Below are 20,040 nucleotides of genomic sequence, written 5' to 3' on the forward strand. Positions count from 1 at the left end.
TTCTTTATTTTCATGACTATGAAGGCATCAAAACTATGAATTAACACATGTGGAATTATATACATAAGAAACAAGTGTGAAACAACTGAAAATATGTCATATTCTAGGTTCTTCAAAGTAGCCACCTTTTGCTTTGATTACTGCTTTGCACACTCTTGGCATTCTCTTGATGAGCTTCAAGAGGTAGTCCCCTGAAATGGTCTTCCAACAGTCTTGAAGGAGTTCCCAGAGATGCTTAGCACTTGTTGGCCCTTTTGCCTTCACTCTGCGGTCCAGCTCACCCCAAACCATCTCGATTGGGTTCAGGTCCGGTGACTGTGGAGGCCAGGTCATCTGGCACAGCACCCCATCACTCTCCTTCATGGTCAAATAGCCCTTACTTTCAAAGTTTTCCCAATTTTTCAGCTGACTGACTGACCTTCATTTCTTAAAGTAATGATGGCCACTCGTTTTTCTTTACTTAGCTGCTTTTTTCTTGGCATAATACAAATTCTAACAGTCTATTCAGTAGGACTATCTGCTGTGTATCCACCTGACTTCTCCTCAATGCAACTGATGGTCCCAACCCCATTTATAAGGCAAGAAATCCCACTTATTAAACCTGACAGGGCACACCTGTGAAGTAAAAACCATTTCAGGGGACTACCTCTTGAAGCTCATCAAGAGAATGCCAAGAGTGTGCAAAGCAGTAATCAAAGCAAAAGGTGGCTACTTTGAAGAACCTAGAATATGACATATTTTCAGTTGTTTCACACTTGTTTGTTATGTATATAATTCCACATGTGTTAATTCATAGTTTTGATGCCTTCAGTGTGAATCTACAATTTTCATAGTCATGAAAATAAAGAAAACTCTTTGAATGAGAAGGTGTGTCCAAACTTTTGGTCTGTACTGTACATTTCAAACCACCGCAAAGGACTTCTCTGGCCAAAAAAAAACACTCATAAAAATGATACAAAAAAAATAATAAGTTAGTATAAAACGACTTCCTTTATAAGGGCCCATTTTGTCTAGGGGGTGGCCAGGGAGGGATTAAAATGCCTGCTGTCACGTTCCTAAACAAGGAATCCGTCCCAATCACAATGCAGGACGGGTTGTGTCAGAATACAGAGCACAGAGCCGGAGCCCCTTTCTCGTCCTGTCAGTTATCAGCACTGTGAAGCACTATGCCACAGATGTAGCCAGCCTTATCTTGTCAGCAGGTTGCGACAGGATGGACTCTTTAAAGCAATTTGTTGTATTACTGTAATGTGATTTTGTTGCGGTAACACATTAAGCCAGTCAAGATAATGTTGGCTACATCTGAATGTAGAGATCACAGCTGAGACAGGGGCTGGGGTGTGTGCCTTGGAATGGAGCACATCTCATACCCACAAGCCGAAGGAATGGGGAAGGAATATAGTAATGTGGGAATAGACACACGCTGCTGTGGGGAGAGGAGTGTCATTAGAAAACACTTCAGCATGTCTGTACCAGGTGAGCTCCATTTACTGCATAAAAAAACCTGAGCGTGAAAACCCAGCCATGGAGCAGTTTCAAAATTTCAAGACTACAAGTATCTAGATTGTTGATCTATCAATTTTTTGTTCACCTATGACAACTCTTTTTTGTTAAAAGGCTTAATAAGAAGATCAGTTGTCCCAATGATCAGTTGTAAACTACAGTGAAGTATGGTAGCCAATATAAAATTCCTCTGCAGCCCATTACATGGAAAATCAATCTTTACAATGTGCCCATTTAAATTACCCATTGGAAGCGTAAATGTGAATTTAGACTGGGCAATAATCGGGCATATTCTCGGGAACAAACGGTCCTGCGATCCCTCTCTCCCGACAATCTGCCCGCCTAAAGGAGCCACAGATCTCCCAATGAACAAGCGCAACTGTCATTCATGCTGGCACATAAATTATCGGTTCTAGGCAGCAGATCCTGCTGTTTAAACAGTGATCTGCTGCCCACAACGCAGCTCTATGAGGACGATGTATGATCGCAACAGTGACAGCTTGGACACATACCATGGAGGTAATCACTGCATGTAAGTGTAAATGTGAAATGTAAAGGAACGATTCTTTCCCGACAATCTGCTGGTCCTCGACACATCTAAATGCACATTAAAGTTGTGTATGAACTGAAATTAATATCCACCCAACATTACTTTAATTTACATCAGACAAGTATTGTTTCTTGGTAACTATTCTTACTGTATTGCAGTCACTTAACTTCTACCATGAGTGGCTAGATGACTACCACAGCCTTAGTGGACAAAATTTAAAGGGGTGTTACCAATCCAAAAACTCACTGAAAAAAGTGGCCTAAATGGGTGAAAATGCTCCAAACCCAGACACTGTATTGTGTCTATAACCGGGGGAGCAATTCCTCCGCATGCGGTCCGCAGACAACGGCAATCCCCAGCAAAAAATGCGTACAATGGAGGATGTCGGGGAGGACCGCATGCACCACAAGAACATCTTACACAAAATGATACATTGTGCAGATGAAAAAATATATACATACACAAATCACTGCAAAAAATGCACCAAAATGATACACAACTGACAATACTAGCTAATTCCTCCGGCCGATGTTAAAAGCTGAGAACTTTGCCAATATCTTCCAGTCAGGAACATATAGGAGCCCCTCATGCACCACGTCACGGTGTCTCAGCACGCATGGGGTCCTACCACTCAACTGCCCGTGGTGTGTGGACAGGGTCTGAACAGTGCTAGAAACACACTCACAGCCTTTGCGTATCATTTTGGTGCATTTTCTGCAGTGATTTGTATTACCAATCCATACATACATCTTTTCCCGCTGTCCAACCTTTCAGAGACTGCCAGGTTTATGGAAACAGCAGCGCTCACTGTCCTATGGGAGATACAGTCAGGTCCATAAATATTGGGACATCGACACAAATCTAACATTTTTGGCTCTATACACCACCACAATGGATTTGAAATGCAACGAACAAGATGTGCTTTAACTGTAGACTGTCAGCTTTAATTTGAGGGTATTTACATCCAAATCAGGTGAACGGTGTAGGAATTACAACAGGAATTGCATATGTGCCTCCCACTTGTTAAATGACCAAAAGTAATGGGACAGAATAATAATCATAAATCAATCTTTCACTTTTTAATACTTGGTTGCAAATCCTTTTCAGTCAATTACAGCCTGAAGTCTGGAACGCATAGACATCACCAGACGCTGGGTTTCATCCCTGCTGATGATCTGCCAGGCCTCTACTGCAACTGTCTTCAGTTCCTGCTTGTTCTTCAGGCATTTTCCCTTCAGTTTTGTCTTCAGCAAGTGAAATGCATGCTTAATCGGATTCAGGTCAGGTGATTGACTTGGCCATTGCATAACATTCCACTTCTTTCCCTTAAAAAACTCTTTGGTTGCTTTTGCAGTATGCTTTGGGTCATTGTCCATCTGCACTGTGAAGCGCCGTCCAATGAGTTCTGAAGCATTTGGCTGATTATGAGCAGATAATATTGCCCGAAACACTTTAGAATTCATCCTGCTGCTTTTGTCAGCAGTCACATCATCAATAAATACAAGAGAACCAGTTCCATTGACAGCCATATATGCCCACACCATGACACTACCACCACCATGCTTCACTGATGAGGTGGTATGCTTAGGATCATGAGCAGTTCCTTTCCTTCTCCATACTCTTCTCTTCCCATCACTCTGGTACAAGTTGATCTTGGTCTCATCTGTCCATAGGATGTTGTTCCAGAACTGTGAAGGCATTTTTAGATGTCGTTTGGCAAACTCTAATCTGGCCTTCCTGTTTTTGAGGCTCACCAATGGTTTACATCTTGTGGTGAACCCTCTGTATTCACTCTGGTGAAGTTTTCTCTTGATTGTTGACTTTGACACACATACACCTACCTGGAGAGTGCTCTTGATCTGGTCAACGGTTGTGAAGGGTGTTTTCTTCACCAGGGAAAGAATTCTTCGGTCATCCACCACAGTTGTTTTCCGTGGTCTTCTGGGTCTTTTGGTGTTGCTGAGCTCACCGATGCGTTGCTTCTTTTTAAGAATGTTCTAAACTGTTGTTTTGGCCACGCCTAAGGTTTTTGCTATCTTTCTGATGGGTTTGTTTTGTTTTTTCAGCCTAATGATGGCTTGCTTCCCTGATAGTGACAGCTCTTTGGATCTCATCTTGAGAGTTGACAGCAACAGATTCCAAATGCAAATAGCACACTTGAAATGAACTCTGGGCCTTTTATCTGCTCATTGTAATTGGGATAATGAGGGAATAACACACACCTGGCCATGGAACAGCTGAGAAGCCAATTGTCCCATTACTTTTGGCCTGGAGGAGCTATATGTTTAGTTGGTGACTTGATCACCAGTATTTAGAGTATATGTAAATGAGGTGGTGATGGTGATTTGAGGTTAAAACATAACTTTTAATATATTCAAGATTAGGATGAGTCCCTAGATGCTATAATGAGAGATATTGAAAAAAGTGCATGATGGCACCAGGGATAAAAATGTGCTAGGTACACGGCGGCACCCTTGAATAATATAAATGGGTGCACGGCGGCACCTTAAATAACCAGTAGGTCCTACCGTTATGGCCCCGGTCCTCTGGTCTCTGGAGATGTCCAATGCAAGAAGATTTTGCTGTAAAGAAGAGCAGAAGGGGTCCGGCGGGGATATGAGTGGGTATGGGGTACCTAGACAGCCCTAGATAGTGGGTGCTATCTCGCCCCTAGCGTCCTATACACGGAGCACCCGTTCTGAAAAGAACGACCCCGTCCGGAACCTAGCCCTTTTGCTACTTGGCCCTATTGTGCCCTAGTGTAGCTAGTCCCTACACGCATGTTTCATTTTTTAATAGAAAACTCATCAGGGGAATATTAGGCACACATAGAGGGGCAATATGATCAAATGACGTACAGTGTTGGTAGCTTATTGTCAGCAGACAGCACATACGTCATATATGATTTAAGATGAAAATGTGACACAGGTAATACTTAGACGTATTGGCCTTTAGTAAGGGCTCTAGTCATGTATCAGGGCTGGGTACTTGCCTGAGATATAAAGACAGAGTAGAGGGGGTCACCTGGAGATGGTCCGGTCCCTCTTTTGGAGCGCAGCGGCGTGTCCAGAGGCCGTGATAGAGCCTACTTGCCGGCAGTCGCCCGCTCCTATTTGAACACCATAGTGCCTCAGAACGAGGCTTGAAGCACAGCGTGATGACGTCGGCGCTGCCGTCGACGCGCTCACGCATGCGCTATCAGTGCTGTGAGAAAACCCTGTTCGGCCTCAGAGAGAGGCTTGGAGCGCAGCACCGTGACGTCAGCTAGACGGCCGACGCAACCGCGCATGCGCTATCCATGCTGAAGGTAACCAGCATAGTAAGTCTACTGACGTATTCAGATGCCGATACGTCATTTCTAGTGGCTGAGGATTATGTCATCCGCCCGGGACATATATTGTCCACCAGCCAGTGTTTAGTTGGTTGCCAGGTAACCGGGACTTTGTATGACAACCATAAATTAGACACCGTCTATAGCAAATGCGGTGAACATTAATGTGACATTTTTTGCAAAATAGTTAAAATAGAAGTGTTCTGGTCAGTAGTGCACAGACACGGATGCATAATGAGCAATACATAATAAATGGATGCTCTTGTCCATCAGGATGTGTTTATCAGAGTTTTGACATCTAGTAGACAATTTGTTTGAAAGGCCTCAAGGCAGATTGTATGATATCAGTCAATGCAAGGTATCTTCACAGGGGCGTACCCTGTATCTGATTATTATTATAGTGGGCCTGAGAACCGCCCTCTAGAGGGTACGGTTCCTGTGCTCACACGGTGTTGGCAGCTTAGACCTTGGTATGCCTTTTTCTTTTATTTTCGTTTCCGTGAGGTGTTGGTAGGTACGCTCTATGTGATGATTCCTGTCAAGGGATATATACTGTCTATCCGTTGACATATGCTGTTTACATGAGTTGTATTCTTCTCATGTCTCGTTCAGCCAGCCTGTCCGGGTCATATAGGGGTATGTCACCCTTAGCGTTAAATAGCTAGTCTAGTGCTCATTAAATGAAGCAGCCAAAGCACAGTTGCTCATTTAGGCCTTGGGGGGCTGTCGTCCGCAGCGTATGGATCCAGCGTGCTTCATGTTGAAGGAGCATGCGATCCCAGTCACCTCCTCGCAACGGGGGGGGGACTACCTCGATGCCAATGGCTTTTATACTGCGTGGGTCGCCATGATGATATTCATGTATGTGACGTGATACAGCCGTATCTTTTTTATTGGTGATATCCCCCAGGTGTTCGCCAATCCGTCTACGCAGTTCACGCTTCGTTTTGCCTATATATTCAAGGGGGCATTCACACGTGATTCTATAGATGACACCCCTACTCCGGCAGTTTATGAAATCCTTAATTCTGAAAGGTTTTTGAAGGTTAGTGCTGACAAATTCTTTACATGTTTGTATTGTGCTGCACGCGATGCATCCACTGCACCTAAAACAGCCTAGTGGCTTCCTGTCTAGCCAAGTTCCTTTTGTGGTCGATTTGTGGTGGCTATGCACCAGCATATCTCTAAGGCTATTACCCCTCCTGAATGTAATCTGAGGGTAATCGGAAATTCTTTCTTTGATGTCAGGATCCATCATTAGTATCGGCCAGTGTTTTTGTAGAATCATTCTTACGTCGCTGGCGGCTTCATCAAAGGTACCTATTACCCTGATTTTTTGTCTGGTATCTGGGGGTTTATTTCTTGGTACCAGTAGTTCCGTTCTTGAAGAAGTTAATGCCATTTGGTATGCTGACCTCAGTACTGGATCCGGGTATCCTCTGGAGAGGAATCTACTCCTCAGAACCTCTGCCTGTTTCACAAATTCTGCTTTTGTGGAGCAGTTGCGCCTTAGGCGCAGATACTGGCCCCTCGGTATGCCCCTTTTGAGCGGTATGGGATGGCTACTGCTCCAGTGTAATACAGAGTTTGTTGCTGTTGGTTTACGAAATATGGTGGTAGCCAGCTCATCAGATCCGTTTCTTTGGATCAATATGTCCAGGAAGGGTAGGGTGTTTTCATTTGTCTCGTGTGTGAAACGAAGTCCTAACCTATTTTCATTAAGTTTCTCAACGAGTGTCCTAAACGCTGATGTGGATGCGTTCCAGATGATGAAAATGTCGTCAATGTACCGGGCCCACAAATGGTGGGAAACCAATAACGTTTTTTGTGAGGGGATGTCGTCATGGACCGGGCCCATTATTTTGTGGGCCCGGTACATTGACGACATTTTCATCATCTGGAACGCATCCACATCAGCGTTTAGGACACTCGTTGAGAAACTTAATGAAAATAGGTTAGGACTTCGTTTCACACACGAGACAAATGAAAACACCCTACCCTTCCTGGACATATTGATCCAAAGAAACGGATCTGATGAGCTGGCTACCACCATATTTCGTAAACCAACAGCAACAAACTCTGTATTACACTGGAGCAGTAGCCATCCCATACCGCTCAAAAGGGGCATACCGAGGGGCCAGTATCTGCGCCTAAGGCGCAACTGCTCCACAAAAGCAGAATTCGTGAAACAGGCAGAGGTTCTGAGGAGTAGATTCCTCTCCAGAGGATACCCGGATCCAGTACTGAGGTCAGCATACCAAATGGCATTAACTTCTTCAAGAACGGAACTACTGGTACCAAGAAATAAACCCCCAGATACCAGACAAAAAATCAGGGTAATAGGTACCTTTGATGAAGCCGCCAGCGACGTAAGAATGATTCTACAAAAACACTGGCCGATACTAATGATGGATCCTGACATCAAAGAAAGAATTTCCGATTACCCTCAGATTACATTCAGGAGGGGTAATAGCCTTAGAGATATGCTGGTGCATAGCCACCACAAATCGACCACAAAAGGAACTTGGCTAGACAGGAAGCCACTAGGCTGTTTTAGGTGCAGTGGATGCATCGCGTGCAGCACAATACAAACATGTAAAGAATTTGTCAGCACTAACCTTCAAAAACCTTTCAGAATTAAGGATTTCATAAACTGCCGGAGTAGGGGTGTCATCTATAGAATCACGTGTGAATGCCCCCTTGAATATATAGGCAAAACGAAGCGTGAACTGCGTAGACGGATTGGCGAACACCTGGGGGATATCACCAATAAAAAAGATACGGCTGTATCACGTCACATACATGAATATCATCATGGCGACCCACGCAGTATAAAAGCCATTGGCATCGAGGTAGTCCCCCCCCCGTTGCGAGGAGGTGACTGGGATCGCATGCTCCTTCAACATGAAGCACGCTGGATCCATACGCTGCGGACGACAGCCCCCCAAGGCCTAAATGAGCAACTGTGCTTTGGCTGCTTCATTTAATGAGCACTAGACTAGCTATTTAACGCTAAGGGTGACATACCCCTATATGACCCGGACAGGCTGGCTGAACGAGACATGAGAAGAATACAACTCATGTAAACAGCATATGTCAACGGATAGACAGTATATATCCCTTGACAGGAATCATCACATAGAGCGTACCTACCAACACCTCACGGAAACGAAAATAAAAGAAAAAGGCATACCAAGGTCTAAGCTGCCAACACCGTGTGAGCACAGGAACCGTACCCTCTAGAGGGCGGTTCTCAGGCCCACTATAATAATAATCAGATACAGGGTACGCCCCTGTGAAGATACCTTGCATTGACTGATATCATACAATCTGCCTTGAGGCCTTTCAAACAAATTGTCTACTAGATGTCAAAACTCTGATAAACACATCCTGATGGACAAGAGCATCCATTTATTATGTATTGCTCATTATGCATCCGTGTCTGTGCACTACTGACCAGAACACTTCTATTTTAACTATTTTGCAAAAAATGTCACATTAATGTTCACCGCATTTGCTATAGACGGTGTCTAATTTATGGTTGTCATACAAAGTCCCGGTTACCTGGCAACCAACTAAACACTGGCTGGTGGACAATATATGTCCCGGGCGGATGACATAATCCTCAGCCACTAGAAATGACGTATCGGCATCTGAATACGTCAGTAGACTTACTATGCTGGTTACCTTCAGCATGGATAGCGCATGCGCGGTTGCGTCGGCCGTCTAGCTGACGTCACGGTGCTGCGCTCCAAGCCTCTCTCTGAGGCCGAACAGGGTTTTCTCACAGCACTGATAGCGCATGCGTGAGCGCGTCGACGGCAGCGCCGACGTCATCACGCTGTGCTTCAAGCCTCGTTCTGAGGCACTATGGTGTTCAAATAGGAGCGGGCGACTGCCGGCAAGTAGGCTCTATCACGGCCTCTGGACACGCCGCTGCGCTCCAAAAGAGGGACCGGACCATCTCCAGGTGACCCCCTCTACTCTGTCTTTATATCTCAGGCAAGTACCCAGCCCTGATACATGACTAGAGCCCTTACTAAAGGCCAATACGTCTAAGTATTACCTGTGTCACATTTTCATCTTAAATCATATATGACGTATGTGCTGTCTGCTGACAATAAGCTACCAACACTGTACGTCATTTGATCATATTGCCCCTCTATGTGTGCCTAATATTCCCCTGATGAGTTTTCTATTAAAAAATGAAACATGCGTGTAGGGACTAGCTACACTAGGGCACAATAGGGCCAAGTAGCAAAAGGGCTAGGTTCCGGACGGGGTCGTTCTTTTCAGAACGGGTGCTCCGTGTATAGGACGCTAGGGGCGAGATAGCACCCACTATCTAGGGCTGTCTAGGTACCCCATACCCACTCATATCCCCGCCGGACCCCTTCTGCTCTTCTTTACAGCAAAATCTTCTTGCATTGGACATCTCCAGAGACCAGAGGACCGGGGCCATAACGGTAGGACCTACTGGTTATTTAAGGTGCCGCCGTGCACCCATTTATATTATTCAAGGGTGCCGCCGTGTACCTAGCACATTTTTATCCCTGGTGCCATCATGCACTTTTTTCAATATCTCTCATTATAGCATCTAGGGACTCATCCTAATCTTGAATATATTAAAAGTTATGTTTTAACCTCAAATCACCATCACCACCTCATTTACATATACCATTACTTTTGGCCCCTTAACAAGTGGGAGGCACATATGCAAACTGTTGTAATTCCTATACTGTTCACCTGATTTGGATGTAAATACCCTCAAATTAAAGCTGACAGTCTGCAGTTAAAGCACATCTTGTTCGTTTTATTTCAAATCCATTGTGGTGGTGTATAGAGCCAAAAATGTTAGAATTGTGGCGATGTCCCAATATTTATGGACCTGACTGTACACAAACAGCGTAACACAGCTAAGCCTATAACTAGTGAGATGCAAAAAATGCACCAAAATGATACACAACTGACAATACTAGCTAATTCCTCCGGCCGATGTTAAAAGCTGAGAACTTTGCCAATATCTTCCAGTCAGGAACATATAGGAGCCACTCATGCACCACGTCACGGTGTCTCAGCACGCATGGGGTCCTACCACTCAACTGCCCGTGGTGTGTGAACAGGGTCTGACCAGTGCTAGAAACACACTCACAGCCTTTGCGTATCATTTTGGTGCATTTTTTGCAGAGATTTGTGTTACCAATCCATACATACATCTTTTCCCGCTGTCCAACCTTTCAGAGACTGCCAGGTTTATGGAAACAGCAGCGCTCACTGTCCTATGGGAGATACACAAACAGCGTAACACAGCTAAGTCTATAACTAGTGAGATGCAAAAAATGCATAGTTAGTTGTGCTACGCTGGTTCTCTAACTTCCATTCACTTCTACAGGAGTTTCATGTGGATATATCTTTAATGTCTGAGATCAGAATACCTTTTGCTTCAAGTCACTATACTGATTTTGCAATTCCAAGTGTACATGCCTCTCTACATTAGGACATAAAAAAGCAGGGCAACAACTACAGCATCTAAGGGGTTTGACAGTTGGACTGTTATCTCTCTAAACCCCCATAACATGGTCATAGAGCGCTGATGGATTGTGATGGCAGCTCAGGGCCTAGCAATGTCCTTCAGGTCTACCATCTATAGAAGCCTATTAGTCTAAATGACTTTCTATTAGTGTAATCAGGGCTTTTTTTTCTCAGAGAAAAGGTGGTGGAACTCACCCCCCTCCCCTGACCACGCCCCTACCCACCCCTAGGACCGCCCCCTAAAACCGCACTTTTAGAGAACAGGGATGCAAGTAAAATTTGGGCGGGCTATAAAAGTGCAGCCCAGCAAAGAAACCCCCCAGATGGGGATGGCACTGTTAATGGGGGATCTGGGGATGGCACTGTTAATGGGGGATCTGGGGATGGCACTGTTATGGGGTGGAGGATCTGTAGATGGCACTGTTATGGGGGATCTGTGGATGGCATCCACAGATCCCCCATCCTATAACAGTGTCATCCACAGACCCCCCCCCATCCTAAAACAGTGCCATCCACAGACCCCCCACCCCATAACAGTGCCATCCACAGACCCCCCCCCCTTAACAGTGCCATCCACAGACCCCCCCCACCCCATAACAGTGCCATCCACAGACCCCCCCCACCCCATAAGAAGTGCCATCCACAGACCCCCCACCCCATAACAGTGCCATCCACAGACCCCCCCACCCCATAACAGTGCCATCCACAGACCCCCCTTAACAGTGCCATCCACAGACCCCCCCACCCCATAACAGTGCCATCCACAGACCCCCCCCCCACCCCTTAACAGTGCCATCCACAGATTCCCCCATTGCCGCTCCAGTACAGTTATAAAATGTGTAATTCAATTAATAATGATTCATGCTGCCCCCTCTGTAGTATAACATTCAATATATCCTACTCACAGGGCTACTGTTATATCGTAATGCAGGCCGGCCGGGCAGACGAGCGGCAGAGTGACTGACTGACGTCACGTGCCTGCGCCGCCTGCTTCATTCATAAAGTAGGCCAGGCAGGCACGTGACGTCAGTAAGTCACTCTGCCACTCGTCTGCCCGGCCGGCCTGCATTACGATATAACAGTAGCCCTGTGAGAAGGATATATTGAATGTTATACTACAGAGGGGGCAGCATGAATCATTATTAATGGAATTACACATTTTATAACTGTACTGGAGCTGTGGGGCCGGAGCACAGTGAACGCACCGGCCCCCAGCTCCTCCTCCCAGTCCCTCCCCGCTGATACATCGCAGCCTGCGATGCTGGAGCATGGCAGGCTGCGATGTCAAAAGGTGGCGGAACGCCGTTCCGGTGCGTTCCGCCAGAAAAAAAGCCCTGAGTGTAATACAGACAGGTATAATATACTCCAATAAACAAAGCGTTTTTATTGTACAAAAGCAGTAGAACGTAAAAATCTATACATATTTATTAATACCATAATGGTTGTAACTCATAGAATAAAAGTAACGTTATTTATGCAGAAAAATGAATGGCACACATTTTATAATGCTAAAAGAATTGCAGAATTGCTTATTTTTGTATAAGTTAATTAATACGTTATATGCACCCCAAAATTGAGCTGTTGAAAAATATAATGCATCCTGCAAAAAAAAAAAAAGAGCCTTCATATGGCTATGTTAACAGAAAAGGTTCTTGAGTGGAATGAAGAAGAAAAAATATATATAATTCTTGGACTTTAAAGAGGTTCCTCGGGAATTATTTAAAATGGCCCCCGGTAACCTGTTCTAGAATGTGAGCAGGACTGGTTGCCTCCACTTGCAGATCTGCTCAGGGGTATGGGGCCTCACCACACTCTACACTGCTTTACAATAGATGGTAATAATGCAATCCTGTCTACTAAGGACCAACAAATCAATTCTGCAGCTGCTCTCTGCTGCACGGCGAGCAGGTAAATATCATCATCGCGCAACAGATCGGCAGGGGTGCCTTCCAGCCTTTTAAACATGCTTATGTTGTAAAACTAGGAAAATAGCTAAGCCAGCAGATAGAAACAGCTTCTCTAGTTAAAAGGCCTTGGGGGGACCTCTGGGAGTATACTATTTCTATTATGGAGACCAGTTAATATACGCGATGACTATTGTCAAATTATCATGTGTAACATCTGCTAGCATAAGATAGGATTAGAAAAGTAAATTTGAATATCTTTCCCAGAAATCCCAGAAGGGCATTGTTTGGCCTACAATTTTGTGCACACGTACGATACACACAAAGTGTGAGAAATAATACCCTCCAGACAGATTAGCATACTGGTCTCTCTCTGTAGTATATAATAGTGCCAGAGCATAGTGTGTATTGAGGCCCAGTCACCTCACCCCCCTAGGCAGCACTGCAAGTGGAAGCGACCAGTCCTGATCACATTCTAGGACAGGATGCTGGTGGCCAAGCTCTACTGTACTTTGCTCACATAATGATGCAAAGACAGTACAATGAACACTTGATCAGATAGGAACTGACTGTATATTAAACTCCTATGATGCAGTCAGTTCAGGTCAGGGAGCCATAGTTAGTCCAGCAGAAGCTGCCGATATATAGCACGTATTTCCGGGTCTGAACGCAGTGGTCTGAATTAGCCCTAAAATAGTCTTGTCACTAAAGGATTAACTAAACTCATGATTTTTTTCTGTATTCTAGTGCATTTACACCCACCCACCCACCACTACTGGGTGGGTGTAAATGCACTAAAATGCTGAGAAATTTCACTGGGGTTGCACATTTTTAGAAAATAAGGTCTGTATGTTTGTTTGTTTTTCCGTAGAAACAGTGCCACTCTTTTCACTTGAATGCGACTGAACTGCAATACCAGATGCATCTCATGGTTAGGATCATTTTCATTTAGCAGAATCCTTGATTGTTCCAGTCCCTGCCTTAGGTTGTTATTGCAGTGCAGCGCAAATCCTAAAATGGACTTGCAAGATTGCTTTGGTTTGATATGTTGCTTGTTTTATTACTGTTTGAGTCATCATTTTCATCATCTTCTGTTCTGAAGGCTCGTTCAAGGGCATCTTTGATAGAGTGACTAGATTTCTTCTTCCATTTATTCCCAATAATGAAGTAAATATAAGGGTCAATGGTGCAATTTAAGACAAGACAATACATACTACCAAAAAAAAATCCAACTGTTGCAAAATCTGATTTTAGCACTTTGAAATACATGAAAAACCAGACAAAATTGATTGGGATAACAGAAATAATAAATACACAAACTGCAACAATAATGATAATGTAGAACTTTTGTGGATATTGGTCGTCAAAGGTCCTCTTTATCTTGAAGAGCAAGATGAAACTTGAAATCAACATAATTGGTAAGCAGATAACAATGGCCAAACCAAAAACAATGATCTGAACTGCCGTGCACCCTGTATTCGGTTTATAAAAAGCTTCTGCTGGGCACCCCAAGTTATCTATGAGACTCTCTGTGCATCCAAGAATCCAAACTGAAACACAGATGATAATGGACAAGTTATTAGGTCGCTGACAATGGTACCAAATGGGGAATAGGACAGAAAGGCATCTTTCCAGACTGAGGGCTGTGAGGATATACATTCCTGAATATTGTCCGCTTTTAGAAAATATTTCCAAAAATATTAAAAGGGAAGCTTTCCATTCCGTCTGTGGATTTGTACTTGTTAGTGTATGAATGAACAATATTAGCGCAACTATGTTGAAAAGCAGAAAGATGAAGTCAGCCACTGACAGGTTGATAATGTAAATGGTATACTTGCTCTTCTTGATCCTGAAGCAAAGATACCAAAAAACAATAAAATTTCCAATCAAGCCGATGACACTGAAGACAATAGCAATGCCAGTAGCTGCAGTGAAAGACAGTTGTGTATTTGCTCGATAGGAACCATCAGCTTCAGTGACATTCGGAGTTATAGTTGAGCTATTCATTTTTTGAATGGTGATAGTTTCTTGATAACCTGTGTTCAGAGATTTAAATGTATTACATAAACTAAACACAATCATATAGCAGCATTATATATATATATACACACACGTGTATGTGTAATGTTCATACATTGCCATTATATTGATCTAACACTAGAGGATATTTAGTTATTTAGTCAGGGGGTTCTCCTTTACAATCAGAGGATTTGTGAAGAGCTATTTGCAACTTCTATTTGAAGTGTGGAGGTGACCACTGAGCAGGAAGGATTTTTCTATCTAAAGAGAATGTATTGTTTAACCCCATCCCAACTGCCATACAGCTATATACGTGTTATGTGCACATGCCCCGTGCAACTAGCACGTATATAAACGTTCTGGCAGCTCTTTAATCCAAGCGCTGCAAAACGCTTGGATTAAAGCTTCTGCCCCTGGACTGCCACTGTAACGGACAGCTTACAGTCCAATAATGCCAGCAAGGGACCAATCAGACTAACCAATCGGATCGCGGCAGTGTAAAAATGCCGGTTTCAGGCTCTGATCTGCACTCTGCAGATCAGAGATTTCCAATCAGGCACTCGCAGCTGTGTGCTTCCAATATGTGCACCCCAATCTGTGCCCCCTGATGTCTTCCTGTGGCCTGTCTGCCCCTTGATGTGATGTCTTCCCTGGTGCCCGTACATTGTGGCTGTGTTTCCTCTGTGCCGGCCCTACACCCATCTGTGCTGGCCCTGCCCCCATTTCGAACACCCTCCCCAGCCCTGGTGGGTCCCCCTACTCCGTCCCTCTGCTATTTGTGATGGCGGCGGCTCTGTTCCTGAGCTGCCGCCATCAGCAGTAAGTGTCACACTCTGCTGTAAGCCCTTAGATGCCGCTGTCAGCGGCATCCAAGGGGTTAACGGAGGGAGGGGGCTCCCTCTTTCAATCATTGGGCTGCTGCACTGCAAGAGCATTGCAAAGCATAGTACAGCCATCAACCCCACTGGATCTTCAAGATCCAAGTGGGACTTGATAAAAAAAAAGTGTGAAAATATTTTTTTTTTTAAATAAATAAATAAAAATGGAAATTAAAAATAAAATTAATTGCCCTTTCCCATATCCGCTCATTTATAAAAGATTAAAAAATTAAATAAATAAATAAACTACACATATTAGGTATCACCGCATCCGTAATGACCGGCTCTATAAACATATCACATGATCCACCCTGTTCGATAAACACCATAAAAAAAAAAAAGAACTGTGTAACCTTATATCACAAAAAGTGCAACACCAAGCGATCAAAAAGGTGTATGTACCACAAAATGGTACCAATAAAACCGTCACGGCACTCTTAAGTAATTTGCAAGATGAAATTTGAGTGTTTATTCAAGCCACAAATGTTTTTCAGTTTTATTGGGCCAACGTTCGGTTGTTTTAGTGAACTGGGAAGCGACCTGAACTTTTGACTTACTTGGCTACTGTTACTATTTGTGGATTTATCTGTCCCCTGATGATTTGGCTGAATGCCATTAAAACGCGTCTGGACGAGTGTTTTTTGGTATTTATGTGTGTACCATTGTTGTGTTCTTCCCTGACGAAGCTGGGCAGTCATAACAAAAGATGAGAAAAAAACAAAAAATTAAAAACTGGAGACAGCACGTCCAAAGTGATTGAATTTAATCCGGAAGCTGGGCAGTCATCGCCTTATTTGAAAAGGGACACCCAGGGACATACAGAGAGGGTTTCAATGAGAGTTAGAACATAGGGAAATGTAGGGGAAGAGACCCAGCATCTGTCTCCCTCTTGATCTATATCCCAATTTTTCTAACTCGCCCTCATAGCATTTGTGAACATCCTACATTTCAATACTTCTCTAAAAAAGCTGTACCAGCCCTGCACACGTATATTGAGTAGAAGGTGGGTCAGTCCTGCTGTGTCGGTGTCTGGTACAGTTCCTGCCAGCTCTAACATGTGGAGCTGTAACTACAGTATGGTCAAGGCCAGGAAAGACCTGATTTAATGCGTTTCATGACAAAGTAATTAGTAAAAAAGCAAATTTTTTGGAAAAATTTGGCAAAGCGATCTAATTGAATTTTTGAAAACTTTGCTCATTTCTAATCACAACAAATGGGATTTGTGAGACACAGCCAGTTTACTGCCAGGGGCTATAGGCACCCAATTAGGGTGCTCATTCTCAGGCTGGTGTGGTAGACCTGGTACCACCACCCATGACTTAGGGAGATACTGCTACTGCATTCTGAGCTGTACTATGCTGAGCTAAGCTAAGCTGAGTAAAAGTGACTAAGGCTACTTTCACACTAGCGTTCAGAGAGGATCCGTCTGGTGTCTGCACAGACGGATCCTCTCCTATAATGCAGACGTTTGGATCCGTTTAGAACGGATCCGTCTGCATTATAGTTTAGAAAAAATTCTAAGTGTGAAAGTAGTTCAGACGGATCCGTCCAGACTTTACATTGAAAGTCAATGGGGACGGATCCGTTTGAAAATTGAGCCATATTGTGTCATCTTCAAACTGATCCGTCCCCATTGACTTACATTGTAAGTCTGGACGGATCCGTTTGCCTCCACACGGCCAGGCGGACACCCGAACACTGCAAGCAGCGTTCGGGTGTCCGCCTGCTGAGCGGAGGCTGAACGCTGCCAGACTGATGCATTCTGAGCGGATCCGCATCCACTCAGAATGCATTAGGGCAGTACGGATGCGTTCGGGGCCGCTTGTGAGCCCCTTCAAACGGAGCTCACAAGCGGAGCCCCGAACGCTAGTGTGAAAGTAGCCTAAGCTGAATCTGATCTGATCAGCAATGAGTCCTCTCCATACATTCCAGTTTGTCAAGCACAATGCTGGTACTCCTATGAGTATAAAGACAAGCAAAAAATAGCAAGTCTGTAAGAGACCAATGTAGAAAAGGGTTGCAAGCCCCTGGTACCTCGACTATTGGTTCCTCACTAACCAATAGTAGTTTAAAAAGGTAATACTCCAGTTCAGTGCAAAAGAATGACTATTCACCCATACGGATGAGATGTTTCAGCTGTACTATATTAATATTGAATAGGGCTTTATAGAAGCACTGAAACATTTCATTTTTCAGTAAACTAATTAGAATGCTGCCATTTTATACTACACATAGGTTTTTGCCGGTGTTTGTTGTTGTAGTGATGATGAATGATAAGGGTCCATTCACACATCCGTGTGTGTTTTGCGGATCCATGGATCCGCGGATCCGCAAAACACGGACAGCGGCAATGTGCGTTCCGCATTTTGCGGACCGCACATTGCCGGCACTAAGAGAATATGCCTATTCTTGTCCGCTATTGCGGACAAGAATAGGACATATTCTATTTTTTTGTGCGGGTCCGCAATTCCGGATCTGGGCCGCACATCGTGCAGCCCCATAGAAATTAATGGGTCCACAATTCCGTTCCGCAAAATGCGGAGCGGAATTGCGGATGTGTGAATGGGACCTAATGGAAATCTTATGTCGCGTCTTTTCCAGAGATGAAGCTTTATTTCCATTATCAGGCCCAAATACAGCAATTTTTATAGCTCTTATGATGAATGAACCTATTTTAATACCCAGAATGATGTTACCTCAGTTCATTCACCCTTAAAGAGGTTGTCTCATCATTGACAATGGGGGCACCTATGTAGAGAACGAAGCCCCGCAAGCTTGTGGCTGGAGAATTTTGGTCCGGCCACCACCAAGCCCGCTCCCCATAGAAGTGAATGGGAGCGTACCGCGCATGCGCGGCCCCCATTTCCATTAATTTTTATGGGGCCAACGGAAAAAGCCGAGCCAGCACTCTACTATTTTCGCTGGCCCCATATAAAATGAATGTAGGGTGGCTGCGCATGCGCAGTGCGCCCTCCTTCACTTCTGTGGCTCTGTTCTCGATATAGGTGCGGGTCCCAGCTGTGGGAATCCTTTGAATCCATTGGAAAAAAAGCAGTCTGGTTTGAGAGCTGCACTTATACAAGCAGACAAACAACGCAAGTTTGTGAGCGTTCGCATGTTTGATTTCAAGTGTATCTGTGAGAGCCAAATTATTTGTGCGTATTGCTGAGTGTCTGTGCCTGACTATATTGTACTCTATACCAAGTCAGAACAGTGTAGTTCATACACTGTGACTTGCTTTTGCTGCCAGGTTTATTTCATAGCAGCTGAGAGTATACTGTGATTATATTTATTTATTTATTTATTTTTCTCTTCCTTCTCCGGGGTGTTGTACAGGTGGGTAATTAGGGTGTGGCTATCTAATTAGGAGAAGTTAAATAGCCAGTCTTGAGGGCAGGTCAGTCCTTTGAATCCACAGGAAAAAAAGCAGTCTGGTTTGAGAGCTGCACTTATACAAGCAGACAAACAACACGAGTTTGTGAGCGTTCATGTGTTTGATTTCAAATGTGTGTTTGTATTAAATGTGTGACTTTAGATTACGTGACTTGAGATTCAGGGACTTTAGGAGGGGACTACAGTAAGTTAGATTCTTATTATGGTTGTTTCGGGTATCGAAATTCCGATACCCAATCGATACTTTTGTACCGGTTTCGATACGATACCAGGATTTCCATTTTTTTGATACTGGGCTGCGTTGCTACTGCTGTCAGCACGCTCCAAGTTCCCTCAGCAGCACAGGGGAGAAGGAAGCAGTCTCGCCCTCCCCCTGTGCCGCTGCTGCCAATGAGGAAAGACGGGAGGAGGAGGAGGGGCGGGCGCACTGCGCCACCAATGAAAGTTAACTTCTAATACAAATACAGCAGGTGGCAGAATCACATAGCCGGCACTCTGCCTCTATGACAGGGCGCTGCGATCAGCCACAGTTAACCCCTCAGGTGCCGCACCTGAGGGGTTAACTGCCGCTGATCGCAGCTCCCTGTCAGAGGCAGGGTGCCGGCTATGTGATTCTGCTGCCGGCACCTGCCTCCTGTATTAAAAGTTACCTATCATTGGTGGCGCAATGCGCCCTCCCCCCCTCCTCTCCAGTATTAAAAACATTGGTGGCGCAGTGCACCCTTCTCTCCCCCTCCCCAGTATTAAAAACTTTGGTTGCGCAGTGCGCCCTCCCCCCGCTCCCCAGTATTAAAATCATTGGTGGCAGTGGCGACAGGGTCCCCTCCCCTCCTCCTCATTGGTGGCAGTGGCAGCTTCTGATTGGAGCACCAACATTATAATCCTGGGGCTCTGATCGGTTACCATGGCAGCCAGGATGCTACTGAAACC

At 44.6% G+C, this 20,040-nt stretch overlaps 2 protein-coding genes across 2 annotated transcripts in view; both read right to left on the reverse strand.

The window, feature by feature from the left end:
- The window catches only part of LOC121002529 (mas-related G-protein coupled receptor member H-like), an 81,051-nt gene that overhangs the window by 39,349 nt on the left and 21,662 nt on the right, over positions 1-20,040 (reverse strand). The window lies entirely within an intron of this gene.
- LOC121001613 (mas-related G-protein coupled receptor member H-like) overlaps positions 13,696-20,040 on the reverse strand; it is a 13,369-nt gene continuing 7,024 nt past the window's right edge. Inside the window, exon 2 of the mRNA XM_040432773.1 lies at positions 13,696-14,856. Within this exon, the coding sequence (XP_040288707.1) occupies positions 13,832-14,827 (996 nt within the window). The 5' untranslated portion in view covers positions 14,828-14,856 and the 3' untranslated portion in view covers positions 13,696-13,831. The remainder of the gene's footprint in view (positions 14,857-20,040) is intronic.

This window comes from Bufo bufo, chromosome 5, assembly GCF_905171765.1.
Source record: "Bufo bufo chromosome 5, aBufBuf1.1, whole genome shotgun sequence".
Classification (NCBI taxonomy): Eukaryota; Metazoa; Chordata; class Amphibia; order Anura; family Bufonidae; genus Bufo; species Bufo bufo.